This window comes from Seriola aureovittata, chromosome 21, assembly GCF_021018895.1.
Source record: "Seriola aureovittata isolate HTS-2021-v1 ecotype China chromosome 21, ASM2101889v1, whole genome shotgun sequence".
Lineage (NCBI taxonomy): Eukaryota > Metazoa > Chordata > Actinopteri > Carangiformes > Carangidae > Seriola > Seriola aureovittata.
In genome coordinates, this window is record NC_079384.1 from 14,391,637 (window position 1) to 14,417,482 (window position 25,846).

At 41.1% G+C, this 25,846-nt stretch overlaps 1 protein-coding gene across 6 annotated transcripts; it reads left to right on the forward strand.

The window, feature by feature from the left end:
• The first annotated feature begins 208 nt into the window (after positions 1 to 208).
• On the forward strand, positions 209 to 25,414 carry rnf157 (ring finger protein 157). Of its 6 annotated transcripts, XM_056365496.1 has the most exons (20): positions 213 to 1,045; positions 4,208 to 4,326; positions 7,035 to 7,123; positions 7,670 to 7,819; positions 9,018 to 9,135; positions 9,273 to 9,339; positions 9,432 to 9,475; positions 10,327 to 10,374; positions 10,541 to 10,612; positions 10,721 to 10,880; positions 11,776 to 11,888; positions 12,008 to 12,240; positions 12,686 to 12,788; positions 12,887 to 12,995; positions 15,021 to 15,238; positions 15,343 to 15,405; positions 15,501 to 15,549; positions 19,287 to 19,397; positions 21,033 to 21,067; positions 23,295 to 23,433. In XM_056365496.1, exons 1-19 carry the CDS (start codon positions 958 to 960, stop codon positions 21,065 to 21,067), a joined length of 1,989 nt encoding a protein of 662 aa, XP_056221471.1. In that variant the 5' UTR covers positions 213 to 957; the 3' UTR covers positions 23,295 to 23,433. The 6 variants fall into 6 exon arrangements, with proteins under 6 accessions (XP_056221468.1, XP_056221472.1, XP_056221473.1 ...); XM_056365493.1 differs by lacking the exon at positions 21,033 to 21,067 and having other exon boundaries at positions 209 to 1,045; positions 15,120 to 15,238; positions 23,295 to 25,414; XM_056365498.1 differs by lacking the exon at positions 19,287 to 19,397 and having other exon boundaries at positions 212 to 1,045.
• The last annotated feature ends 432 nt before the right edge of the window (positions 25,415 to 25,846 follow it).

Here is a 25,846-nt window from a genome sequence, read left to right on the forward strand (position 1 = left end):
GGCTGCTCACCTTCCTTCACACAAACTGCGACTCTGCCCTCTGTCGACGGGGAGGCATTTCAACAGCACCGTTACTCTGCCTTTATTGCATTTAGTTTCATTACATCAACATTACAGCATCCTACTAGTTATTGGTCATGACTTAACGATTGTTTTTTCTCGTTAAACAATCACTGACATAGTTCTGATTCCTGGCTCGTCGTATAATTCCCACAGTTTGATTTCTGTGACACTACTTGTTGCGAAAAAAGCTTTAGATTCTTCTTTTTTAATCTTTATTTTTTTTGTCTTCCCTGTTGTTAGGTTAAACTGTTCGGTTTTTACAGACATTTTCACTCATGTTTGGAGGATTCAAACATTTTCGGCACGGTGTGAATTCCACGGAGGCGTCCTCTGCACTGCAGTCAGCGGGTTGGTCGGCACTAGCTGCGGCTGCTGGAGAGAGAGAGAGGGGGACTGCGCAAAAACCACGGTCCGGATTTGTGCCTAACTGACGTCATGGGGAGCCACAGACCTCTTTGACAGGATCCAGCAAAGACAAGCACCGGGGATACATGACCAACATCCAGTGGGCCGGGAGATGTCGACGACCACATCGCTGTTTTGTGCCACACACTCGCCTGTAAACTAAAAAAAATAAAAAGTAAAGACAGGCAGGCACGGAGATTTCGCTTCGGCCGATTGTGCGACTGCGGCGCACCATGAGAGCGCCTCGCCGCTGTTAACGGCTGTTTTCTGCCTCAAAACGAGCTGCACTGTTGACCAGGGGAGAGATAAGCAGCCAGAGAACAACAACTAATCCCCGGGACGGTCACATTCACGGCGGGGCTTGGACCCAACAGAAATGGACAGGGCAGCACGAACTGGATTAAATGATAGGGAATAAAGAGACGCCGCGAACAAAGCGAGCCTGAAGTGTTATGCCCGTTAACCCGTGTGGTCTTCATTTGACTGGAAATGGGAGCTTTAACAAGCAGACAAAACATAGGCGTGGAAGAAGTGGACATTCCGTCCAATTCGGTGTACCGCTATCCACCGAAATCTGGTAAGTCACCGAACAACAGGTCAGACCGGGGGGTGGGTATCTGTTACATGATCCACAGCGTACTGCAGATGATTTATTTTGTGCTATAAACGCATAGGGGCAAACGAAAAGTAAGCCTAGGCATCATCACCATACCTTGGTTGCTGACAGGCCTACAGGGCATTTCGGCCTTTAACCTGGAGTAGCTACCTGTGGAGAGAGGGAGGGTCCATACCTGATTTTTTCTAAGTCTCCAATCAACCGATTATCCCCTTAACGTATTCACATTGAACTTTGCTTTCACTTCATTTTAATTTATTACATTTTATCCTGTATTCTAATTTATTTCTGACACTGCAGCTTTGATGTAATCTCCATGGAAGGCTCCCCATAGGGACTATGTGTATTCTGAATCCCACTAAATATCAACAAATGTATACAAGTAATCATTTATGTTATAAATATAATATGCTAATCTGTTTGCTGAACTGGGATCAGCTCTTATCTTGGTGCATTTATGAGCATCTGTTAGTAGGGAGCTGGACTTGGCTTTATAGCTTCATGATGATGCCACAGTCTGCCTGTAAAATAAATAAGTGATGATGGATCCCAAGAGCATACAAATAAAAAGACCGATCTCCATCAGCAGTAGAGATGCTATATTCATGAAAGCAATATGTTTGTTCAGTGTAAATGAGCTTCTTAAATTACGATATTAGCAGCCAATGATTGATATCATTATCCTTTAATTTCAAGATTAGTTTTTCAATATAAAATGTAACAACAGTGAAATGTGTCCACCACAATTTCCCTAATGTGACAGCTTCAGATTGTTTATTTTGTCCAACCAGCAGTCCTAAACCCAAAGACATTCACATTTGTAACCAGAGCAGATGCTTGAACCTGTGACTTTACATTTTTAAAGCAAAAATGCCAATAAGTCGCAACTTCGACGATTATTAATATAGTTGCTGCTTAATGTTCTAATCGATTAATCAACAACTTGATCAGATTATGAGTCCCGTTCACTTAGTCTTTGATCAGTTATTTACTAACTAAAATAATAGCTTTGCTAAATATATATTGTGTAGTATTAAGGCAAAGCTTGTAGCTTGTACTGCTGTTTGCTTTAAGATAACATACACACTGGTGGATTTGATAGGCTTAAGATTAAATAAAGGTTTTTGTTTTCATATTATTACTTAAAATCAGGCGATGCAATGGAACCTGTATCAGAACAATTCAGACAATTGCTAACCCAACTATCCATAAAGAGTAGGGCTGGCTATATGGTCAGGTCACAGACTGTTCTTTAGACTTTGAATTGACCTATGTGTGTTTTGAATTTGTCTTTGTATTGTTCCTCTATGTGACATTTTGTGATTGCGGTGCTGCATTCAGCTCCCAATTGGGTTTTTAGAACTAATCCAATATTACCGTCAAAATCGTATTGTGAAGATATAATGTTATTGCTTTTCTATCATAAGCAAAGACATAAAGTAAATTAAAATCTCTCAAAAAATGAGATGTGAAATAGAATCAGGGAATATAAGTAGTGTTTTATTGTACGTAGACGTGATGTGTTGGGCTATATACCCATATCACAATGATATCTTAGATTTATAGTGATATTATATACTGGAGACAGAATGGAAGGGAAAAAAAAAATTGTTGACTTGTAGCTGCCATTAGCCCTCCTCTCACCACAGTTCAGGGGAATTAGTCACAGGATTTATGAATTTGTGCTATAACGGTCCTGGCTGCAGCCTGAAGGAGTGGTGGTGGTGGTGGTGGTGTTGGGAGGAAGGTGGTGGCAATGGCTGCCGGTGAAACTGATCTATCAGACCCAGTTCCTGTCTGTGGGATCTGGTGACAAAGCCTCGACCCAGCTTGCCTCTCCCACCTACTGTAAATAATGATAAGGTAATGAGAGAGAGAGAGAGAGAGAGAGAGAGAGAGAGAGAGAGAGAGAGAGAGAGAGAGAAAGACAGAGATAGCATCGTCATTGGAGCTTTTTTTAGTTCATGATTTGTCATGTTATGGAGCTTTAAGGTCAGAGCATCCAAACCCCTTCATTCTCTCCAGTATTAATAAGTGTGAAGGAAAACAGAGTCTGATTCAGCTCAGCGATGCCCTCCCAGCAGGAATACGACTTTGACCGTCCAGCATGTATTTAAAGCCTCGAAACCACCATTACAGTCTTATGATATTAGCCCACCCTGTGATTAAAGGGCAGAACATCTATTTAGTCTTGTTGTCATGAAACCATACTCTTGGTAAACAGGTGAACAAGCTGCATGCCGATGACCCAAATTCAGTCAGTAAACCTTCACCAGTCTTTTTCAGGGCTTCGTTTGTCTTCTTGAAATAAAGCAGCTCTAGCTTTTCCCATAATTTTTAGTCTCACCTGCCACCTGTACCTGTTTATTCCAGGATAGATTCCTGTACAGCTCACTCTTTGTTGGTTTTGGTGTTGGAGATCAAGCAGTGTGAGATTATTTGGCCGTATCGGTGGTGACAGGAGGTATCTGTGGCTAACGGTGCCAGCTGAATGGTTCAAATATTAAACGGAAATGTTAATGTTTCATGCCAGTGAAGTGCCAGATGCTCTGGCTTTGCAACTGGAAATAGAATGACTGCAAAAAAATGTCAGTTCTAACCCGTTTGTCAATTTATATTTCTTAAACTGAATTGCCCTGTCTTTGCTCTATTGTTCAAGTAGCTGAAATACGCTGGAGATGAGGGCAAAGATCTGGAACCAGACAAAATTGTTTCCAATATTTTCTTTACTACATAAAACATAATAATGTAGCGCAGCAATCTGCCCGTGCTGTCTTGTTTCGAGAGACCGTCAGGACAGTTTCTAACAGCTGAATTTTTGTGTTTAAGGAAAAGCCTTGAAAGGTAATGAGACCAATGTTTCTGACAATGTACAAAATATGCTGTTTCCAGTTTTTAAGTATAGTTTTTCTTGATTCAACACTCTATAAATGAGATTTTAAGACGGAATAAAAGAATAACAACCCCTATAAAGGAATTCAAAGCAGGTTTAAATGCACCAAATTATTCACAGCTGCCACACTGTGTTTTTTATTTAGCTCTCTTTCCTTCAAATGATTGTTCTAATCTCAGGTGATGTGTATTGAGTTTCTCGTGTTTAAAAGTGAATCTGTCTGTGTGCAGGGAGTTACTTCGCCAGCCATTTCATCATGGGAGGAGAGAAGTTTGACTCCACCCATCCGGAGGGTTACCTGTTCGGGGAGAACACAGACCTTAACTTCCTGGGGACCAGACCTGTAGCGGTAGGTATTCTTACACACTAACAGCTAGATCAAATGTGAAAAACGCAGACGATCTCACCACAACGTTAGCCTAGTAATTGTTCTGGAGCTTTCAATCACATCACATGATCTTCCTCAGCGGATGGCGTTTGCACAGTTGGCAAGAAAATTGTAGATGTTTGAATTAAAATTCTCATTTTCTTTTAGCCTTTCAAGGGAAACTTGCCCATGTTGGCCTAAAATGAAGTCGCAAAATTATAAATTAAAAGTACATATAAAAAGAAGGGAAAAATTAAGAAAGAATCTCAGCATGGCACTGGTAATTATTTTCATTATTGATTAATTTGTTGATTTTTTTTTTTTTAGTTTAGTTAGATTTTTTTAGATTATAAAACATCAGAAAAAAGTGAAAAATGCCAAGATGATGTCTTTAAATATCTTGTTTTGTTCAACCAACAGTTGACAAAGACATTTAATTTAAAACAATCTAAAACAGACAAAAGCAGCAAATCATCACATTTGAGAAGCAAAAACAGCATTTTTTTTGGCCCCTGGTCGATCACCTAATTGATTAATCAACTGCTCATTTCAGCCTCAGTAAGTGTGGCTGTCTTTGCAGCCGAGACTCTTGCAGTGGCAATTATCAGGCTTTCACACTGTCACTGATTGAAATTTATTTCAACGTCTCATCCTGTCAAGCTAATTAAAATGGAAATAACAGTCTGCCTGCTCCCTGTGCAGTAACGTTGATAAGGGACAGTTCCTCCGGAGGGTTCGTTCAACCTCATCATGAACCTGAAGGTCAAACTAATGAGAGCTGCAGATCAAAAAGAGCTCATGTCCGGGGAGGAAAGAGGGAATTTGACACAGACCGAACGGCTTGGAGGGAGTTAAAGTGTTTGACTAAGTGAAGCTGATATGGAGAGACTCGGCTCCATCTCTCTGTGTACTAATCTCAGTCGCACTGCTGTTTCTGTCTAGACTGGGGCTAAATTAGGAGTGCAGTTTTTCTCCCGATTATGTGGGTGTTTATAATCCTCCTGTGGGCACAGAATTCAGCTGGTGATGGTGTTTTTTTTTTCCTTGTATGTTTGACTGAAGCTTTACCAGCATTATATAATGTGTGGTGGTTTCTAAGCAGATGGTGCTGTGGAATCATAAACCCAACCGCAGTTGTTGTGTTCTCGGTCTCCTGCACCACTATACAAATATGATAATGAGTGGGGCTATGTTTAGGGATTTTCAGAAACTCCTGTCCGAAGCCCAGGAATATCCAGAATGGATTTAGCCTCTAAAGATGGATATGTTGGTTTGTCAGTTGGTCCAGATTGAAATAAATCAACTTTTGCCTCAACTCACAATTATTAGAGTGAAATTTTGTATATTCATGGTCCCAAGAGGATGAATCCTGCTGTTAAGCGGTTAAGTATGTTCATTTTTCATAACACTTACCACTGACTATAGTGTGTAGCATACAGTATATTGTATAGTATGTGGCATGGATTTGGGATGAAGCATTTTTAAAAATTTTTATCATTAATTAGCAAATGTTAGCGTGCTAACACACTAAAGTAAGATAGAGAGCGTGGTAAATATTATACGTGCCTTACATCAACATGTTAGCATTGTCATTGTGGGAAGGTTAGCATGTCTTGAGCATTTAGCTCAGAGTGCCACTGTATCTAGTACAGCCTCACAGAGCCTCTAGCATGGTGGTTGAAATGATCTTTTCAGAAAATGTCTACTTTCGTTAGCTTGTCTGTCCAATTTATGATTATTAAGTCACAAGAGACTTGAATTCTTAGAAAAATACTCACCTGTATATGAAAAGGAAAATTGTCTGATCTCTTTAATTTACTTTGAGCATGTGTGAGAAAATACAGACCGATTTCTAATATAAGACCTACAGTGTTGCCTGTGAGTTTCCAGTGAATGGCTCTTTTCAGCATCTGTTACCCCGTGTGTGTGCGTGTGTGTGTGTGTGTTTGTTTGTGTGGTTTACGGGCGTGACTCCTGCTGAGCCCAGATGTGTAATAGTACTGAATATGGTGCCATTCAGAGCCGCACAAACACCCTTATCCCCACGCACAGATGAGGGGTTGTAGTGTGGAGGTATCTGACCACATCCTGAATGTTTCCTCAAACCACCTCCTCTCTCCCTTTACGCTCAGTCAGCGACTTCTGGCTTCAAACACACAACAACAGAGTGCCAAGACGTGAACCACAATTTGGGTCAAGTTCAAAGATTGAAAAAGCAGAAAGTTTATCCATTCATGGAAGGTATTTTACATCCTTATCTGTGACTTGATGTTATCAAAAATCTCCAGATGCGGCAAACTTCGCCCATCTGGTCCTCCTTCCTTACCGGCTTGAAAATGAAGACACACTCCGTCTGACCCTGGACTCCTGTGGTCCTGTGTGTGCAGAAAAGTGCCAAACAGTGTCTGAAGTGTCAGCCTTGTCCCTGGAAAGACACAGTCTGAGCAGAATTTTTTGCTCCGGCTCAGCACTTGTCAGCACGGATCTCGCTGGTGCTGACAAGACTCTTGTGTTAAGGTTAAACCTGGAGCAGCCGCGGCCATCGTGTAACCCTGAATTCCCTGCGGTAAAGAGAGGAATGTCGGGGCAGTTGAGGAAAGCTGAACACCGCTACCCTTCAGTCTCCTAACTTGTATTTTACATATACAAATTGTTGTTTCCTTTTTTTTTTCTTTTTTTTTTGTTTTCAGTTCCCGTACGCAGCCCCTCCACCTCAGGAACCAGTAAAGACGTTACGAAGCCTTATAAACATTCGTAAGGACACACTGCGGCTCGTACGGTACGCACCTCCATCCACCTACACCCATGAGTAACCCCTCATTACACCACTGTTGTCTAAATTTATGCCAACTGAGCTATATTTAGGGAGCAAACCACAACAACAAATTGAAGGGATAGTGCAGAATTATACATATTTTTTCTTGTAATTCGAGCTTTTATTTTCTTCAGGCATAATTGAGTGTTACATATGACAACCAGTTTCAAAATTCAAGCTAAAAACAAAAGCACAAGATATTTTATTCCTGGAAACAGGACAAAGTCTCACATAAGAAATATCAAAAGATGTCAAGAAAATAATGATTGACTGAATATATATATATATATATATATGACTTGAATATGGTCACTACATAACTTCTAACAATAAATGAATCCACCATTTTCAGATCATTGAAGCCTGAAGCTCAGAGATCTAATTCCTCTTTTATAAATGCACTTTCTTCATCGGTGAATGGAGTTTGGATCATTCTTCGATTTCTGTCCTCTGCTTAAAAAACCTTCCCCCCTCCCCCCTTTCTCTCCCGTCTCCTTTCCCTCCCCCTAGGTGCAGTGAGGACCTGAAGCTGCCGGGTGATGAGGCGGCGGGAAAGAACAGGGCCTGCTACAACGTAGAGTTCACTTTCGACGCTGACACACAGGTGGCCATCACCATCTACTACCAGGCCATAGAGGAGTTTCACAATGGAGTGCCGGTGTAAGTGTGTTTTCTGATGGACTAATAACATTGGATGCAATATTAAAATATTTGCTAAAATAAAATAAAAAAAAACAAACATCCATATCTCTAGTTTTAATCAGTAGATTTTGCCTGTTTTGACTCTGTCTATGTTGTGTAGACTGAGACGTCTTAAAATCACAGCTTTATTGATGCATGTGCTGATTTACCGCTGAACACTGCAATCAAGAGTCCGCAGTCACTCGAGATGAGCACAAATTACTTTGACTCAAATGTCGAAAATGTGTCAAATTTATTTTGGCACGACATTTTTAAACATTTTTCCCACTGCGATTTGTCTACAGCAGGTGCATCCTCCAAAGCCTCTGTGTAGGATTCTGATCCACCAGATAGATATAGATACATAGATAGATACATACTTTATTGATCCCCTGGGGGAAATTCATGGCGCTGATGCAGACTATCTTAAAGGGGAACTCCACCAATTTTACACATTAAAGTCTGTTTAGGTCTTGTGGTTTACTACTGCATATTTATAAAGTCTTTTGTGGTTCCAGAGGGAGCTGTGCAACATCTGCCGGTCGCGTCTGAAGACTAAGAGTTTGGAAATTAAAAAGAAATCTGGTAAAGAAGTGAAGTCTAGCAACTTCATCTCTGTTTGAGGCTCCAGGCAGCATTTGTCTCTACTAGCATGAAATACTCAAATATATAATGGAACTGTTGTTAGTCAAGTTGCATCGTGGGAAATGTAAGCACTGGGTTTTGCCAAAGAAGGATGGGAGCAATTAAAAAAAAAAAAAGAAAAGAAAAAAGAAATCAATGCTGTTTTAAAAGTGTTTATTATGCGGTACTTAATGGGCGGAGTACCCTTTAAATCCGCTTTAATATCAGCCAGACATAATCGATTCCCATTAAATATAGTTTCTCCACCGTCAACACAGAATATTCATGCAAACGCTCATAAGTAATGCCAGCACGGTCTCCCATATCTTCTATATTAGTGCATCATGTATCTTGAATAAAGAGCTGAGCTCTCAATGATACAGATACGCTGACTGATCTATCGTTCACCCAAATCTTGTATTTAATGTGTGTGTGTGTGTGTGTGTGTGTGTGTGTGTGTGTGTGTGTGTGTGTGTGTGTGTGTGTGTGTGTGTGTGTGTGTGTGTGTGTGTGTGTGTGTGTGTGTGTGTGTGTGTGTGTGTGTTTCCTGCAGTTACCTTCCCCAGGACAGCTCTCTGCAGTCTGAGACGGTGCACTTCAAGAGGGGAGTTTGCCAGCAGTTCTGTCTGCCCTCACACACCGTCAACCTCAGCGAATGGGCCGACGAGGAGGTAGGCTGTCTGTCTGTAGGCTGCATGCTGAAGCACACGCCTGTATGAGGCTGCGCTGCGGTGTGAAAGCAGTTTCTACACATTGACGGATACATATCTGCTGTGCTAATCTCCTCCCTCCCTGTTTTCCCCCGCAGCTGCTGTTTGATATGGACAAGGAGATTTTCCCCATGGTGGTGCAGGCGGTTGTAGACGAGGGAGAAGGTGAGTTTCTGTGTGTTTGAGTGTCGGAAGTGAAAGTGCAGTCGCACAATTTAAAGCATTAATTTATTGTCCGCTGGCTTCAATCTCTGCAGAACATTTGGGACACTCTCACATACTGCTGGCTACATTTGAAAAGGTAAGAAAGAAGCTCTTTATCAGAGCCGGTGGAATTGTGGCAGGAATTTGCTGTGGTGCAAACACTGCCAAGGCTCTCACATAGAGAAATAATTGATTTATGGTTTGAGTTTAGATATTTTCTGGTTCCAGCTTCTAAAATCTGGGTGTTTTCAGCTTCTCTCAGTTTTATATCACTGTAAATGTAATGTCTTTGGGTTATGAATAACTGATAACAGTGTAAAGGCTTTTACAGCCTGGCAATGATGAAACAATTCACAGTGTCAGTGATGATATGTATTGATTAAATACATCATTATTGATGATATGGTGGTGGTTGTGAAGTTGACTACTGCTGCTCTCAAGAGATATTTAACTTATATTTATATATTAATTAAAGAAAAAAACTGAGAAACAGGTGAGAGTGCCGAGGCTGCGGCAGCAGTTTCATTAGAAGTACCTCTGAAATTAATTTTACATTTTAGCCCCTTGAACCACGAAAACAAAACATTTAAGATAAATACAGATTTTATGATAATTGGTACCATGATATTACATTAACCAAATTGCCAAGCTTATGTTTGTAGGCTAACCTGACTCTAGACAGGATGATTAATAATCAATAAATGTTAAACTAACAACTCTACTGCAGTTAAACCTGCGGGTTGTGTGTGGCGTAACGTCTTTATTTTTCTTGCTCATTAGCAAAGACTCCAAACCCTCATTTCTTAAAGGAAACTGCAGCAGAGGAAAACCTCATATCTGACCTCAGACATGAACATGTAGGGGTTTGTGTACAGTATATGAATTAAAGATACGTAAATTAATAATAAATTAAATAATATAATGTACAGTTGTTTCTTTCTTTTGCAGCACATGGACGGGAGCTACTGTGTGAAGCCTCTGAAGCAGAAACAAGTGGTAAATACACAATACGCTTTTCCTTCTCTCTTTCCTTCCTTCCTCCTTTTGTGTAACTTTTTTTTATGATTTTGAAAGACAAAGATACACCAAGGCTTTATTTTGAACATCACGCCTCACCCACGAGACCTGCTGCCTTTATTCTTTAACATGTTCCTATTCCCAGGTGGATGGAGTGAGTTATCTGCTGCAGGAGATCTATGGGATAGAGAACAAATACAACAGCCAAGAATCAAAGGTAAGTATCAGATGACAGGAAAGATCTTTCCATCTGCTCCTCTTTGAGTGCATCAGAAGTGACGGTTCTCTTTCTTCCTAAAGTTTAATTTTTTTTTTTTGTCTCCAGGTTGCTGACGATGAGATCAGTGACAACAGCGCCGAGTGTGTGGTGTGTTTGTCGGATGTGCGAGACACACTCATCCTGCCGTGCAGACACCTGTGTCTCTGTAACGCCTGTGCAGACACGCTGCGCTACCAGGCCAACTGCTGCCCCATCTGCAGACTGCGTGAGCTCGCTTTAACCTCTTCCCAAAATGAGACGCCAGCTGTTTGAGAAATGCTTTTGAAAACCTGAAAAAAAAACACCAGTAAAATAGAAAGTTGCGTGTTTGATCTCATGCAATATGTATTTAAGGCGTTCCTGCACCGAGGCAGACAACAATAGCTAACTGATTTTTCATCGCTGACTGACCACTGCAGCAGAGGAAACGTTGTAGTGTAACGTCTAGGAAAAGCAGGTGTAAAATCTGCAATGTTTTAACGGATGCAGACAGTGGGAGAGAGACTGTAGCAGACAGGAACAGAGAGCGAGAGAGATAGACCAATAAAAAATACATCATTACTTTACTGTTCTTTTTTTCTTTTTCGGCTTATTTTTCATGACATTGAATGTTTCACAGCAGGTTCTGTCCAATGCAACAGCCACTGCAGCAGCCACTAATACTGTACTAAGACGGTTATTATACTATTTTTTTTTATCTGTTTGCAGCAATTGAGCTGACAACAGCAGACAGTTATTAACTAATATTTCCTCACACGCAGCTTTCATTTACTTCTGTAGTTGCTGCATTGACAAATAGCAGCGATGCAAAATTTGTCACCCCAGTTGTAATTTGTGACAAGCTTAGTAAATGTTTCCCATGGTGTTTAAAACTGATTAAAGTCCAAAATAACTGATGACGGTCTAACACATATCCACTGTATTTAAAGATGTCAAATCATCATCTCTGGCTGTCGTTTGTTTCCCTAAAATTGATAGTGTTTTGGAAATGATCTCTTCCTGTTTCCTCTTGGCCTATTTTTATACTAATTGTGCATGTCTATATCAGTGTGAATGTTACTGACAGTTCAATTATTATTACATATATGTGTGTCTCTTTTATTATCGTCTTGTTTTTACAGCGTTCAGAGCTCTGCTGCAGATCCGAGCCATGAGGAAGAAACTCAGTCCTCTGTCACCGACCAGCTTTAACCCCGTCATCACGTCACAGACCTCAGACTCAGAGGAACACTCGGTGAGACACCAAAAATATAAAATAATAAAATAATATATAAAATATACTGTATATATAAAAAATAATGGGCATCCACAGTCCCGGGAAAATCACATCCTCTGTCCTCATGTCGTGTGCAGGCGTCGGAGCACATCCCCCCGGGCTACGAAGTGGTGTCTCTCTTGGAGGCGTTGAACGGACCCCTCAACACCTCCTCTGTGGCCCCCGCTCCTCTCCACTCCGGTCCCAGCCACGTCTCCGGAGCGCTTCCTCCATATAGCAGCGAGCCCCACCCGGCACCGGCGCGCTCCCTCTCCCCTCTAGACCACTCCAACTCCAGTCAGGGACTCAAACTCAAGAAGAGTGGTTCAAAGTGAGTCAGGCCTCGGCCAGATAATGAGTTTCAGTGACAGCTGACGTTTGTGTTTTTCTGCTTAGCGTAGCAGATGTCTCGGGGACATTATCGTAAAATCATAGGAGTGTATTCTTGTCATCTCTCCTTTTCTGGGAATTATTTCTACTGCAATCACAGTCAGATGTGTCAGTGCAACAAATGGTTCACAGAGTGCACTCAGATTGATATATTTATAAGCCAAATGACATGTGAGTCACTTGGTATTGTTGTGATAATACAGAGTTGTGCAGAGTCATCTTACGGTACTGCTGATTACAGCCTCTTTCTCCTGAGATCATATGGTTTTTTTTTTTCTTTGAGTTTTTATGCTCCTCTGTTATTTCAGTGTTTACTACAGACCAGTACATCAAACCCACTCCAGTTATTTTCATCTGAAGCTAGTCCATTGTCTTGTTTATTTCAGGTCACTTTCCCAGAATTCGTCTGTGCTTCCCGAGGAGGAGGATGAGAAGTCTTGCAGTGAATCGGAGGCCTGTCGCCACAAACTCGTAGTGGACCAACAGGAGGTGTGTGTGTGTGTGTGTGTGTGCGTTTGTGTGTGTGTTTGTGAGGATGCTGTGGTGTTGTGAGCTCCTCTCTCATTGCTGCTGTTGTTGTTTTACAGTGTGGAGTGACTCCAGACAGTGAGAACCTGACTCTCTCTTCGTCTGGAGCCATCGACCAGTCATCCTGCACAGGAACCCCGCTCTCCTCCACCATCACCTCCCCTGAAGGTATACACACACACACACACACACACACACACACACACACACACACACACACACACACACACACACTCTAGTTCGTCTTTCTATACTTGGAAGGACCCCCACTGACATAATGCATTCCCTCGCCACTAACCTCAACCATCAGAACTATTCAGACCCCTTTGCTTTTTATACTCTTTATTGTGTTGTAGATTTAAGATGTAGTTTTATGTTTCCATTTTTGCCCATCAATCTACACTCAATAACCCATAATGACAAAGTGATTATTATTGGATTATACTTTTTATAGGTTAAAATTAGCTAAATGGTACAAATAAAATCCTAAATTATTACAGCACACCTAAAGCAAATTTTCCCCACCCAATCTGGCAACAATGACTGAAGCGGGCCAAGGTTAAACATGCAGAGAGGTTAATCGCATCTTGTTCTGCCTCCTAACATCGCTGTAATAAACTTTTCAATTAATTATCATTTCTTATACACAAAGAAAGTGAAAAATCTGTTTTATAAACCACGGAACAAAAATTCAAGATGGGATTCCTCTCAGATCAGTCTTTAAAAACTATTTTTCAATTTCATGATATGACCAGGATTTTAATTCTTGCCAGCTGTATGGTTGTGTGAATTCATATCCAGTATAAAGGTTTACATATAGCATGTGAGCAACTAGGAATCAAACGAGAGTCCCAACTTAACGCTGTGTCTTTAAACGCTTGTGCACTGTTTCCTCCTATTAAGAGATTTACTGGAAAAGCAGAGGCAAGTGTCCCTTGTGCTCATGATGCTCATTAATTATGGCTTCAATTGCAGAATGTATTTCACACATCAGTAATGGAGTCTGTGAGAGAATAAACAACACTCTTCTTCCTTCATCCCCTCGTATCATTAAACTTGTCAACTCGCTGCTGTTTTCCATTCCCTTGTACAAATATGATGCACAGCTCCCATCTCCATTTTCTGAATGTCAAAAAGGCAAAACTGTAACAGACAGATAAAGCCACCAAAGGTACTTACTCCATGTCTGAATTTACTTACTTATCTTAGTATGCAGCTATTCTTGTCCTTCCTTTCGCTGTGTGTAATACATTTTCCCTGCATGGGGTTAAAAGCTTTGTCTTATTTTACTTTAAATCGAGACTGCAGCTCACATGCCGTTTGTTTCTCCTTGTTTAACTTTCTTCATTAAATTAATGTCAGATTAAACAGTAATGTTCAGTACCTCTTAAATTTAGCAAGACAGCAAAATGGAAAGAACTGCAGACGCTGCTTGGAGCATTTTAACATAAATAAATCATACGCTCGTCCCACCTCAGCATTTTATGTTGGTGCCACTGGATCAGACTTTATGGGAAAACTGTCGGATGGCTCCTCGGCACAAAACAGGAAGAGAGGACTGTTATTTCAGCTTGAATGAAAGGCTAAATGAAAATAACTTCAAACATGTTTATCATCTTCTACAAAGGCAGTCCTTGTGTAGCCAGGCTTCCACCTTGTGCTGCTGACAGAGGTCTGGGATAAATCTAGTCTAACAGTTTGGCACAATGGGAGCTTTAGAAATCACCCGTGAGTTTGAAAATAAAAACCTAATTGAAGATAATTTTCAGTATTTTTCTTATTCGCTTTATTTTCAATGGTTAGATCAGAAGACCGATGGAGCTGAAGTCAGCAGCCGGTTAGCTTAGCTTAGCATAAAGACTGAAAGCAGGGGGAAATGACTAGCCTGACCCTGTTTAAAGCTCAAAAAACAAACCTAACAGCGCCTCTAAACTCGCACATTAATCTTGTTTTTTTTAAAAAGTACATATTCATTCAAAGTGGTGTCAATCTTTTTCATCTAATCTCAGAAAGAAAGGGAATGAGCGTATTTCCACCAGTGTTGAACTATTTCTTTAACATGACAATGATACGTGTCCGCAGTTGGTAGTTCTGTGAGGGTAGGCATCACCTTTTCTCACCTGTCAACCAAAGAAAATAAATCCTCCGACCCCCTGAGCCCGACCGTGATGTGTGTCTCCGTCTGTCTGCCAGACCCAGTGAGCAGCAGCCTGGCCCAGTCAGTGATGTCCATGGCCTCGTCCCACTCGCAGCACTCCCACATCAGCACTGACACCATGTCCTCCATGTCAGGGTCCTACCTGGCCGGGGCCGAAGGCGAGCCCGGGGGGGAGGAAGGGGGAGACGACGTGGAGGGCGAGGAGAACCAGGACGCCCCCATGGAGAGCCGAGGACCGTCGCAGCAGGACGGGGTGAGGATGGAGGGAGGAGGAATTTGCAGCGTCATCTAGCAATTTAACAGAAATGTGTCGTCTCATCATCTGAGTGTTTCCGCTCTTTTTTTTTTTTCTTTCAGGAATTTTCCAGGGAGCCAAAGGAACAAAACTACTCAGTGGCTGTAGAGGAGCAGGACTCGGAGGTGACTGTTGTACACGGATGTTTGCTGAACACAGTGTGATTAATGCTCATTTTATGTGTTTGATTTATTTTTATGAAACACTTTTTATCTTCCAGGGAAACGATGTGACAGAAGAGGACTGCTCCTCCCCGTCTAATGGGAAAGGTAACTATGGTGACCATCCCTCACCTTTCACCCCCGACCTCTCACCTCCCTTTGTATTTGATGCACTCTCTGGGCCATGTGAAAAAGACATACACCTTTTCATACAAACTATATATGATGGACTGAGTGGTCGATCTAATATATCGCTGCCGTCACTAAATCTTTTTGAATCATGGCCGAGTAATGGCAACCCTTTCAAAGTAAAGGGCTCCCATGTCAGATATCGTCCTCTAGATGGGGCAGTCCCTTTCAAAATGCACGTAAACCACCACAACATGCAGTGTCTGAACTGAGGTGAATGGCTTCTCATACAGTATGTGTGCACTAGAACCTTTTTCTACTTTGCAGTGAACACTGAGCTCTTCAAAAAATATTAAAATGACCAAAAGTCATTTCAGACCAAAATGTATTCACTAGGGATGCTCTGATCAGGCTGTTTGAAGTCATACAGTTCCCATTATAATGATCATATCATCAATATGTGTTCAGTCCACTGCTGATCACTGGTTGTTCCACTATAGTCTGGGTTTTGTGGTCATTAAGCTGGACTGGATGTGGCAAGACCTGGCAACTTCACATCTGACTCTAACACTATGATCATTTATAATCCGTTGCATCCAAAAATAATCTCTCACAAGCTCACAGAGCCTGTAAGACACCAGCAGCCCAAAGATACTGCCCCAACAGTCAATAGTCCTAACTCACGTTAATTACCTGGACCGGATCCTCCAAAGGTCTGTATTTCCAGACCAAGACCTTTACTGACCGTAACAGCTAGCTCAGTGTAAACCCCAGTGACTCCTGATTCTAGGCTTATCAGTAGCTAACATTAGCAAGCCAGCTAATAAGTCACAGCACATAAATAAGGCAGCTTTGCAGTGAGTGAGGCAGCATGCCCCCCTCTGATCCCCAACTCTGAACTGATATCAGTCCTGCATCCTGAGGAGGATCCGGCTCCTGAAGGGTTACACAGCTAATGGATCAGGCAGTGAAAACTCTTGTTTGAGTGACATTTATTTATTTGCTCATGCAGTAAACAAGTCCTTCATTAGAAATTCCGATCGATCAGAGCATCCTTCCAGGAAACAAGCACGTACCGGCTTCCTGTGTTGTTCAGATGAGGTTCTGCAGCACACCAGGCTACTGACCTGCATTTGCATGATCTGCGCCTGTGTATATGAATGGTCGTGTGGACTGTATGTGTGTTTGTGTATTTAATGTATTTTTTATGAAGTGTGTCATTTATGCATTTTTTTTTGTTTTTTTTTGCACACAAAGCACTGCAGTCCGCCTCTGTTGCTTTACCTGCTGCATCATGATGCTTCGTCGTGCTCCATCTGCACTGCTGCTGAATGTTTATGTGCCTGTGTGTGTGTGTGTGTGTTTGTTTGTTTGTGTGTATGTGTGAGAGAGAGAGAGAGCGAGAGAGAGAGAGCGAGAGCGAGATGGAGGGTAAAAGAAAGTGATGTAGTGTATGGAGAGTGTGAGTCTATGATCAGTAGGCTTGAAGCAGACACAACTCTGTGTGTGTGTGTGTGTGTGTGTGCGCATGAGTGTGTGTGCATGAGTGTGTGTGCGTGTGTGTGTGTGTGTGTGTGTGCGTGTGCGTGTGTGTGTGAGAGAGTTCTGACACCTCGGGCCAGACTGAAACAATCTATGAGAACCTGTGAGTTACTGAAGGACCTTTCAGTTCTTTAGGAGACGAGCGGACCTGTGCTGCCTGACAGACTGTGAATATGCACACGCACTACAGGATGTATGTTTGCACGCACATGTGTGTGCATCTGCACCGGCGTTGCCAGACAGCTTCTGTATGTGCCCTGTCTGTGTCTCTGTGCTGAGCTGCCAATCATTCAGTCATCTCTGCCAGTTCCTCCTCATTAGTTCCACACTCTCACACTCTCACACACAAACACACACACATGCACACACACACACACAGGCTTGCTGCAGGCATGAGGCACGTGCACATATTAAACATGTCAGTATTTATTAAGTGGCCATGCTGGAGAAGGCAGACAAATGCCAATCTATTGAGTTATTGAGTTATGTTATTATATTTCTTTCTTATTCAACTAGACTCCAAAATCTGATCATCATTCACCCCAGTGTGTCTTATTAATGTATCAGCAAACACTGTGTTGAGTGATGGCTGAGAAATTGAGAATAGGACAACAGAGTGGCAGCTTTAAAACAAAAATGGCAGCTAATTTAAAACGATCCAAGTCAGGCGGTTTTGTGTAATTTACTTAAATTCATAAAAAAAAAATCAGTGTTGTATCCATTTAGGCACTAAATGTGAGTAGTTTAAATCTACAGAAAGTGAACATGGTGGGCAAATGGAAAAATAACTGCAGTTAATTAATATGTGGTGTAGTGTGGGTTTGAAAAGATTTACAGTGAACAATATGGATAAAATCCTCTATCACAGTTAATGTAATTTTATATCAAGATATCAAGATACTGTATGACACAGCTTTTCTGGGAAATCAATTGAGAAACAGTTCTTTGTGGATGAAATAACGTCTGTCTTTTGCTAATCCTAGGAATGAAATACCTGACAAACCGAGGTAATTATAAGTCACACTGATATATAATTTTATCTTAATATTATTTCTATATATTGATCAGATAAAATCAAATATTGCCATAAAGCAGTTCTGCTCATTGATTTGCAACATTGCCCACAATAACTTCGCACAGGTTACTGAAGTGACAGCTACCACCATATAAAACACATTTATATTGAATTATATTATTATATTAAATTCCCATGGTCTCATGTCGTTATATTGCCCGACCGTTTATGTTAATAATAAAGCTTTATATTTTCAAATTACAAAATGTATTCTATAATCTTTTGTTTAATAGATGAAGTAGATTATTGTGATATACAGCTGCAAAATACTGACAAAAATGTGACATGAATGAATTAATGCACTTGGCGAATAATTGCAGGCCTCACTCTCTTCTGGTTTTCTACCGTACCTTCGTACTGTGACTAGAGTGATGATGAAACACGTATCAAATTGCATTTAAAATGTCTTAAAAAGTCTGTGTGATACCTGCAGAAACCCTGGCGTAGTCATTTTTCATAACAAATTTATTTACAGGAACAACTGTGGTTACTTTTTTTATACTGCAGTTTAACATACAATTTCCTTTTGGAAACAAACAGTAAAAATGAAATACATTTTTATCAACCAATAAAAAGTTAGCATTATAATTTAATTAGTTAAACTGCCAGTTTTTGGACAGAAAAATCTTGCCTGCTGTGCCCCGTGTATATTTTCCTCCCTGTGAACAAGCTGTCCATTTCGTACGTCTCATTCTGTCTAATTATATCCTGCAAAATGAGCCTCGCAAGCATCACAGCACCCTTGTTCGCTTATTGTTCCTTCATGAGTCAGTTTCTTGCAGCTTTACCTGCTCTCCACATTAACCCCCCGGTCTTGTGCGCTCTCCAGTTTGAGAATCACTGGATCATAACATTATATATTTTTTGTTAGAATTTATGAAGGCCAAAAAAAAAAACTTAATTTAGACTCACAGTGATCAACTGCAGAAATATTTTACCATTTACTATTTTACTCTTGCCGTTCCAGCATGGCCAACCTCACCCCTCCACCTCTGACACCTTCCCTAATCCCTCCCTCCCTCACTCCGCCTGTCCCCTCTCCTCCCCCTCCTCCCGCTGTGCCTGGCTGCTCTTGTTTGACCTTTGCCCTCGCTTGCAGGTGGGCGGAGCAGGTGTCCAGAGTTGGCCAATAACAATCAGGGCGTCGCCCTCTGTGACACGCCCTCTTTGGGGTTGGATAATGAGCAGGCTCCCGACAGCCGATTCGCCGGTGAGTGGCAACCTCTCGAACATGGACCGATGCGAGCTGAGAACTGGGGGTGAGGGGGAGGGGGTGAGGAGAGATACAGGAGTAAAGGAAAACAGAGGAGTGCATGATTCACGAGTCAGAAGAATTAAGGATTTCTGACACGTTAACTTTCTATGCTAACATGCAAATTTAGATTAAAGCTAGAGAGAAACAAGAGAAACAGATGAGTTTTTATATTGGGACAGATTTAGTAGCAGCTGGTGACCAGAGAGGACATTTAGTAATATCTTTGCCCAGCATGAAGATCTGGAACCTTCCTTCTTCTCTTCATTCCTACCCTTTGGTGTTGTGGTGCTTCATTGCTTTGTCAGTACCGGTTAGCTATGCACTGTCTCCCTCCTCTCCCCGTTAGCTGAAGCCCTGGTGTGCGTTTGTGTGTGCGTGAGTGAGTGAGTGCATCTTATTGTGTGTCTGACGAGTGCTCTCCGCATGCTGTGTTTTCTGTTTTCGTGGGTGAGTGTGTTAGTGTGAGAGACAGAAAGAGAAAGAGTCTGGCCCATTCCAGAGTCGAAGTTCATGTTCAGCGTCTGCCAGCTCCGAGCTGCTTTGCCAAACATCTGCTACTCATTCTTACACCCCGCCATCTTCCCTCCTGTCCTCCTCTAATCCTCCTCCTGCTTCTCAACACTTGGTGCGATACTGTGATGAGAGCTAAAGGTCTCAATTTTCTTCTTGATTTACAGTATTTCTAAATTCAGGTTATTTAACCCTCTGGAGTCCATCTTTGACATTTTTTATGCATTCATTTCTGTCATAATAAAACACCTTTTAAACCGCTCCTGGCCCACATGCACTGTATCCCTTTTTCAGCACAAACTTTGCTATGAGTCTGACAAATTACAAGCTGCTAAGAACACAAGATATATGAAATATAACACAAAATGTGAAAATATACAATATCTTTAGTTAGTCACTTGAATTATTATTATAGAACAGCTCAAGGTTGTAAAAACTATTGTTTTACTATGTATACGCACCGATTAAGCAGAAAAATGTAAGAAATAAAACTTAAATACAGTCACACATGGAGGGATTTTATCCCCTTTTCACTAAAATTATAAATCATATAAATCATGGAAAATATGAATAATTCTTTTGTTCAAAAATATTGTGTGGTCTGCAGACTCTGTGCGATCGTGTCTGAAAGTCCCACAGCCGCACTTTGTACTGATTTCCTCAGTCTCTACATGATATAAAGTGGTGTCACTGTAAATAAAACAGTTTCCACAGACGGACACCAGAGGGTTAATTCAAACAGTATAAGCAACAAAGTTGAGTTGAAACTTCCTTCACATCCTTTAGCTCTGCGTCATTCACGAAGCTTCCAGTCTCCTCCACTCTAAAACCCTGATTTCCCATCATCCCCTTGAACCTGTTAATCACCCCCTCGGTGTTTGATGGTGAATGTTGTGACATGTTTTCTCTTTGTGTGTCGTAAAAGCGTTCTGTTATCTCTCTGTTTCTCTCCTCTTTTTTTCCCCCTGTCATTCTTCACATCTTCTGCTGTCTTTTCCTGGACATTATCCTTCTTCTTCTTCCTTGTTTCTTTCTCTCCTCTGCCTCTTTTCCTTCTTTCGCCTTCTTTCGGATGGACAGATGAGGAGTCGTGCCCAGTGCACATTGAGGACTAGGTATGGAGTTATGGTCAGATGGTAGATGAGACCGCAGGGTGACAAATTGTAGTTTACTTTGTCCTTTATGTTCATCCATCGTTACAATCACCCATCTTTTGTTAATTACTTATTTAGCTGCCAATCATAACTTTTATTTTCTAAAAGTACAGTTCTGTATAATTCACTAATCAAATTTCTTTTAAAAAATGTGATGCAGCATTTTTAAAGTTGTAGAAAAATAGAAAAGTGAAGTCTGCAGTGTTTATCTCTTCCCAATCTACCCTACATTACAATCTGTCATACTTTGAAGTTACACAACAGTTAAGGAGACGAGGGAGCTTTCACTGTGGATGCTATCCATTATTCACATTCTCCCTGTTTGAGACCTGAAACTATGAATAATTCATTTTAATCCAATTTAACTCATTTTTTTTCTGGCTGATATTTACCATCATTCATTGGGAGTCAGAACCACGCTGTCTGGCCACTGCTGAGGTTTACATTTGAGACTTTGAAGGTTTTTCTAATTAAAGAAGACTTCTATTTACTGACCAGGAGCTTCAGTGTCTGTGCACAAAATCAATCAAACTGCCCAAATGTGTGTGTAGTTTTGTACAGTGTAAATTATCTTGGTCAAAATTGCAACAATATGAAATATGATGTAATTATTAAATAAACAAGATTATAAATATACATTTCATGGAGGCATCACGCAGTTTAAGAAAAGTAAAGTATTCATGTTCTCTGCAACTTCATGCAAGATGTAAGATAAGATAATAAGATGTATATATTGATCAGATATTGAACAGATAGTGTTGCTGATCTTCAGTCTGCCAGTGCAAACCAGACTGTTATATGAGGTGTCGAAACTATTTTAATATTTTACAGGATGGGAATAGAGAGGGTTTTTGATATAAAAAAGCCTTTTGTGACACATACTTGACAAATACCAAGAGACAGCTGAACGCTTAACGCAAGAGATACGCTTTATTTCAGTGTGTCTTTCATGTGTATCCAGGCTGGAACCAGTGGACGAAAATCAAAACGCAAAAATGAAATGTCCCATTGGGGCACAGCCAGGTCTAGGTTAGAGCAATTCCAGGGTCACACCGCATGTTTGGAGAGGGTCACAGTAGGTTTCCATCCAGTGGAAACACAGAAAACTCAACAAAAACTCATCGCAGAAAAACATTTTAAGCTTGTCTGGGGTGGAAAAGTTGGTGTATCAACAAAAGTGAACTGTGACAATGTGGAATGGAAACAGGCTGAGAGAAAAAATAATTACGTACATGAGTCACGCAACTTAAACGTCGACTGAAGAGATGAAAAACATCAGATCTGTGTGGAGCGATGGGAAGACTGAAACGTTTTTCAAATTAATACACAACATATTTTCATATTTCCATCATGTTTTCAACATTGTTTTTCACTATTTGAGGTTTGTGCGTCGCTGTGTTGATATTTTCATCTTGCTGTGTCTTCTTCTTCTGCAATGGTTTGATGGCACTCAAGTGGTAAATTAGCACGACCAGCTGTTTATCTCGACAAAGCAACTCCTAATTTTTTCATAGTGGATGGAAACGTGCATTTGTTTGCATTTTCTTTTGCTGATTTCCTCAAGACCGTTTTAAAATCTGTGACACGTTTGCATGGAAACCAGCATTACGTCAGATTAAGTGATCACAGTGTGTTAGATTTGTGCTGTGGCTCGGCCATTAAAGACATTAAAACCCCCTCACCGGTCGGAGCCTGCGGTCTTTCAGGAAGCGAATATTGGAAGTTTGGCCCACCCATCAAGAAAAACTCGATTCTCCAGTCTGGTGCCATTAAACAATTTGAAGAAGCTGATGTGATTGAAAGAGCACCAGTCAAACTGATTTATTCGCTACGATACACCAACTTTTCCTCCTCAACCAAACATAAAACTTTGCAATATTTCAACTTTTTAGCATAAAATGAAAATGAGCATGAAAACAGGTCGATGGAAACCCGTTTACTGTCAAACTAGGCAAGAGGCCGCGAAGAAATTCAAACATGTTTGTGTTTTTATTGTGAGAATCCGTTGTCCTACACCATGACTAACCACATGTGACAGAAAACAATAGAAAATGATTGAGGCAGAACTCTGTTATCTTGTAGCTGTTCTTCAGTGTTTGGACAAGAAGCAGTTTCCTTTCTGCTATAACTTTTGCAACATAACCGTCAACTCTCTCTCTCTCTCCCTCTGTCGTCTTCTCTCATTCAGGTCTGATGTACCTCGGGGGCTACAGGCCTGTTTTGGAGCCCCTCCCCCACCACACCTCCACCAGCAATATCAACCTGGAGGAGCTGGGGGCAGACAACAGGGACAGCCAGAGTCCCAAACATCCCCGCTGCGGACCACTCATTGTGTAACACGCTCACACAAACACATACACACTGACTTAACCTTACCCGTCCAGAGTCAGCTCTTCTTACCCTGCCATAGTGCTGCATCACTGGATACTGTCCTCGCTGAACAGGGAAAACCCATCCACACCTTTCTGAACATCTCCTGGATCGATTGTTCTCGCTGGCGCTGAAACTCTTCTTGAGTGGAAAGAGGAGGGAAGAGGAACAATCACCTCTCCATCGCCTGTATACTTTTATCTCACAGAAGTTTCCGTCATTTTTTTTTTTTTTTTTTTGTCTGTGACCTAACGTGTTGTGGGAGTGATTAGCCTACTGCTACATTATTATTTATTACCTGTAGGTCTAACCAATGAGAGCTGTGTATTGTGACACTATCTTTAGAAATATACATGCTGCTCCCTTCCTTTCCTATCCTCTCTTTTCCTTTCCTTCCCCCTCCTCTCCTCTCCTGCCCTCTCCTCTATTACCAGCCAAACAGTCAGGGGTTACTGTGATCGGCAATCGGATTTATTACTAATGTACTTCTTCTTCTCTGTTATAAACTGTACGTAGAATGAGTGGTCGGACACTATAAGAGTCAGCTCACACCGGACTACCTTACCTTACCTTAGCGAACTAAATTGTGCTGACTCCTCTCCTCGGATCAGGGAGCTCCCGTCTCGACTTCGCATGCAGCTTTCAAACTCCTGCTGATTTTTTTTTTTCTTCTCATTCCCGCCATGATTTTCAAACGTGGCAACCTCTGCTGAATGTGAATCTAGAAACGCTCGGACTTGTGAGGTGGCGTATGAGCCAAGAAATGTCAGCCTAAATGAACAGAAATGGGAAAAAAGAAAAAAAAAAGACACGTCACACAGAATGTAAGATGTGAAAGAAGGAGAATGTACGTGACATCTACATCGTCACCTAAACTGGAATTAAACACAAACTTTGAACCCTAAACTGGTTCTTTAAACACAGTCCCACCCATGCCACCCTCTCCTTCTGCAGCTCCATGTTAGCATGTCAGTATTTTCATTGTTGCAACTGGAAATCAACAAGTACCACCAAGCAATAAAGATGCCGCAGGTGCATCTCCTCCTTCTCTCCTGCAGGAGGGCGCTCATTCACGGTCCAAACAATGACGAAACTGTCTTTGCACTGACCTGTTGTATTCAAATTCAGACATTTCAGTGTGTGTTTCAATGTTTTTTATTTGAATTTTGCCACTGTAAAGGGATGTACTGTGAGAAAAACAGCGTACGGTGAATTTGAAAACCTAAATGTGAGATTAAGGCCACACTGTCGTTTGCTGGCATTTTGTTCATCCTCATACTCCCCGTAATTATCACCCCGACGAGCCCTTTTTCTCCACATTTGTGAAGCTTTTAGTTGTTTCGGTTTTGTATAACTTTAATGTATCGCTCACCTGTTGTTGATGTTCTCTGTTTCTGTGTTTTTAATTTGTTGCAAAACACTGTGTTGTTTATTCGAATGTGGATGAAAATATGTGAAAAATTTGTAAACGTTTACACACACGTGTGCTCACGTAACGAATAACTGAAAAGGGACGATATCAACATTTAATGCACTATTAGCTGTTTCCTAGACGACAAACGTTGCGGTGCATGAGGCGATAGTAGAGTAAGCATGTTAGTCTAGGTCGGCCTGCACCCTCCTGTAGAATACTTGATGATGGATCACTGCACACACATTAATCCGTACCATATCCTTCTGTAGTGTTGTATAATCAGTTGCTGGCTCCTTATTCCCTTGGCCGAACTGTTGAGGTCAAGACTACTGCACTACTATATCCAAGCTGCAAACAGTCATGTGATTACAGTCCGAATGTGTAGATGAAGCCGTTCTCTGGCACCAGTTGCAGTATGTTATCAAAGGAATGGGTCCCGAATCCGCAAGACCCCACTTTTATAGAACTATGAGTGAAAATGTCAAAGAAAATATCAAACGGACAATAAAGTTTTTGCAACTAAATGGTCACTGAGTGATTTGCTATTGATGTAAATGGGAAAGATTCATCAATCAGCGCGGGGTTATGTGTAGTTAGAAAAATCACATTGAAAAAGAAAAACTAAAATTAATAACATTAAAGTGAAGAAATGAATCCATAAAAACAACACAAAAAACAAAAGAGCATTTTCTTATTAAAAGGTATACTTTTATGTTTTTATTTACAGCCGCACTAATCCGTATATTTATGTTGACAATACATCAGTTGACTGAATTCAGTAGCTCCCTTCAGCTACATGGAGCATTTTAGCCTAGTTAAGCTCATTGTTTTGGTTTCACTGTCTTCTTCGACCCTCTCTGCTCTAAGAGAGACACGTGTTGTTTCTAGCTGTAAAAGCTTTGAAAAATCCACCGTACACTTTCTGCTCAAAACCAAACAGCAGACAGAGAAAGTTA

Bases quoted from the DNA above. Each gene is read 5' to 3' on its own strand.
- rnf157 (XM_056365492.1), top strand. From the start codon at position 958: ATGGGAGCTTTAACAAGCAGACAAAACATAGGCGTGGAAGAAGTGGAC. The intron at 1,046-4,207 runs GTAAGTCACCGA...GTCTGTGTGCAG, and splicing joins CCGCTATCCACCGAAATCTG to GGAGTTACTTCGCCAGCCAT. The intron at 12,789-12,886 runs GTGTGTGTGTGT...GTTGTTTTACAG, and splicing joins TCGTAGTGGACCAACAGGAG to TGTGGAGTGACTCCAGACAG.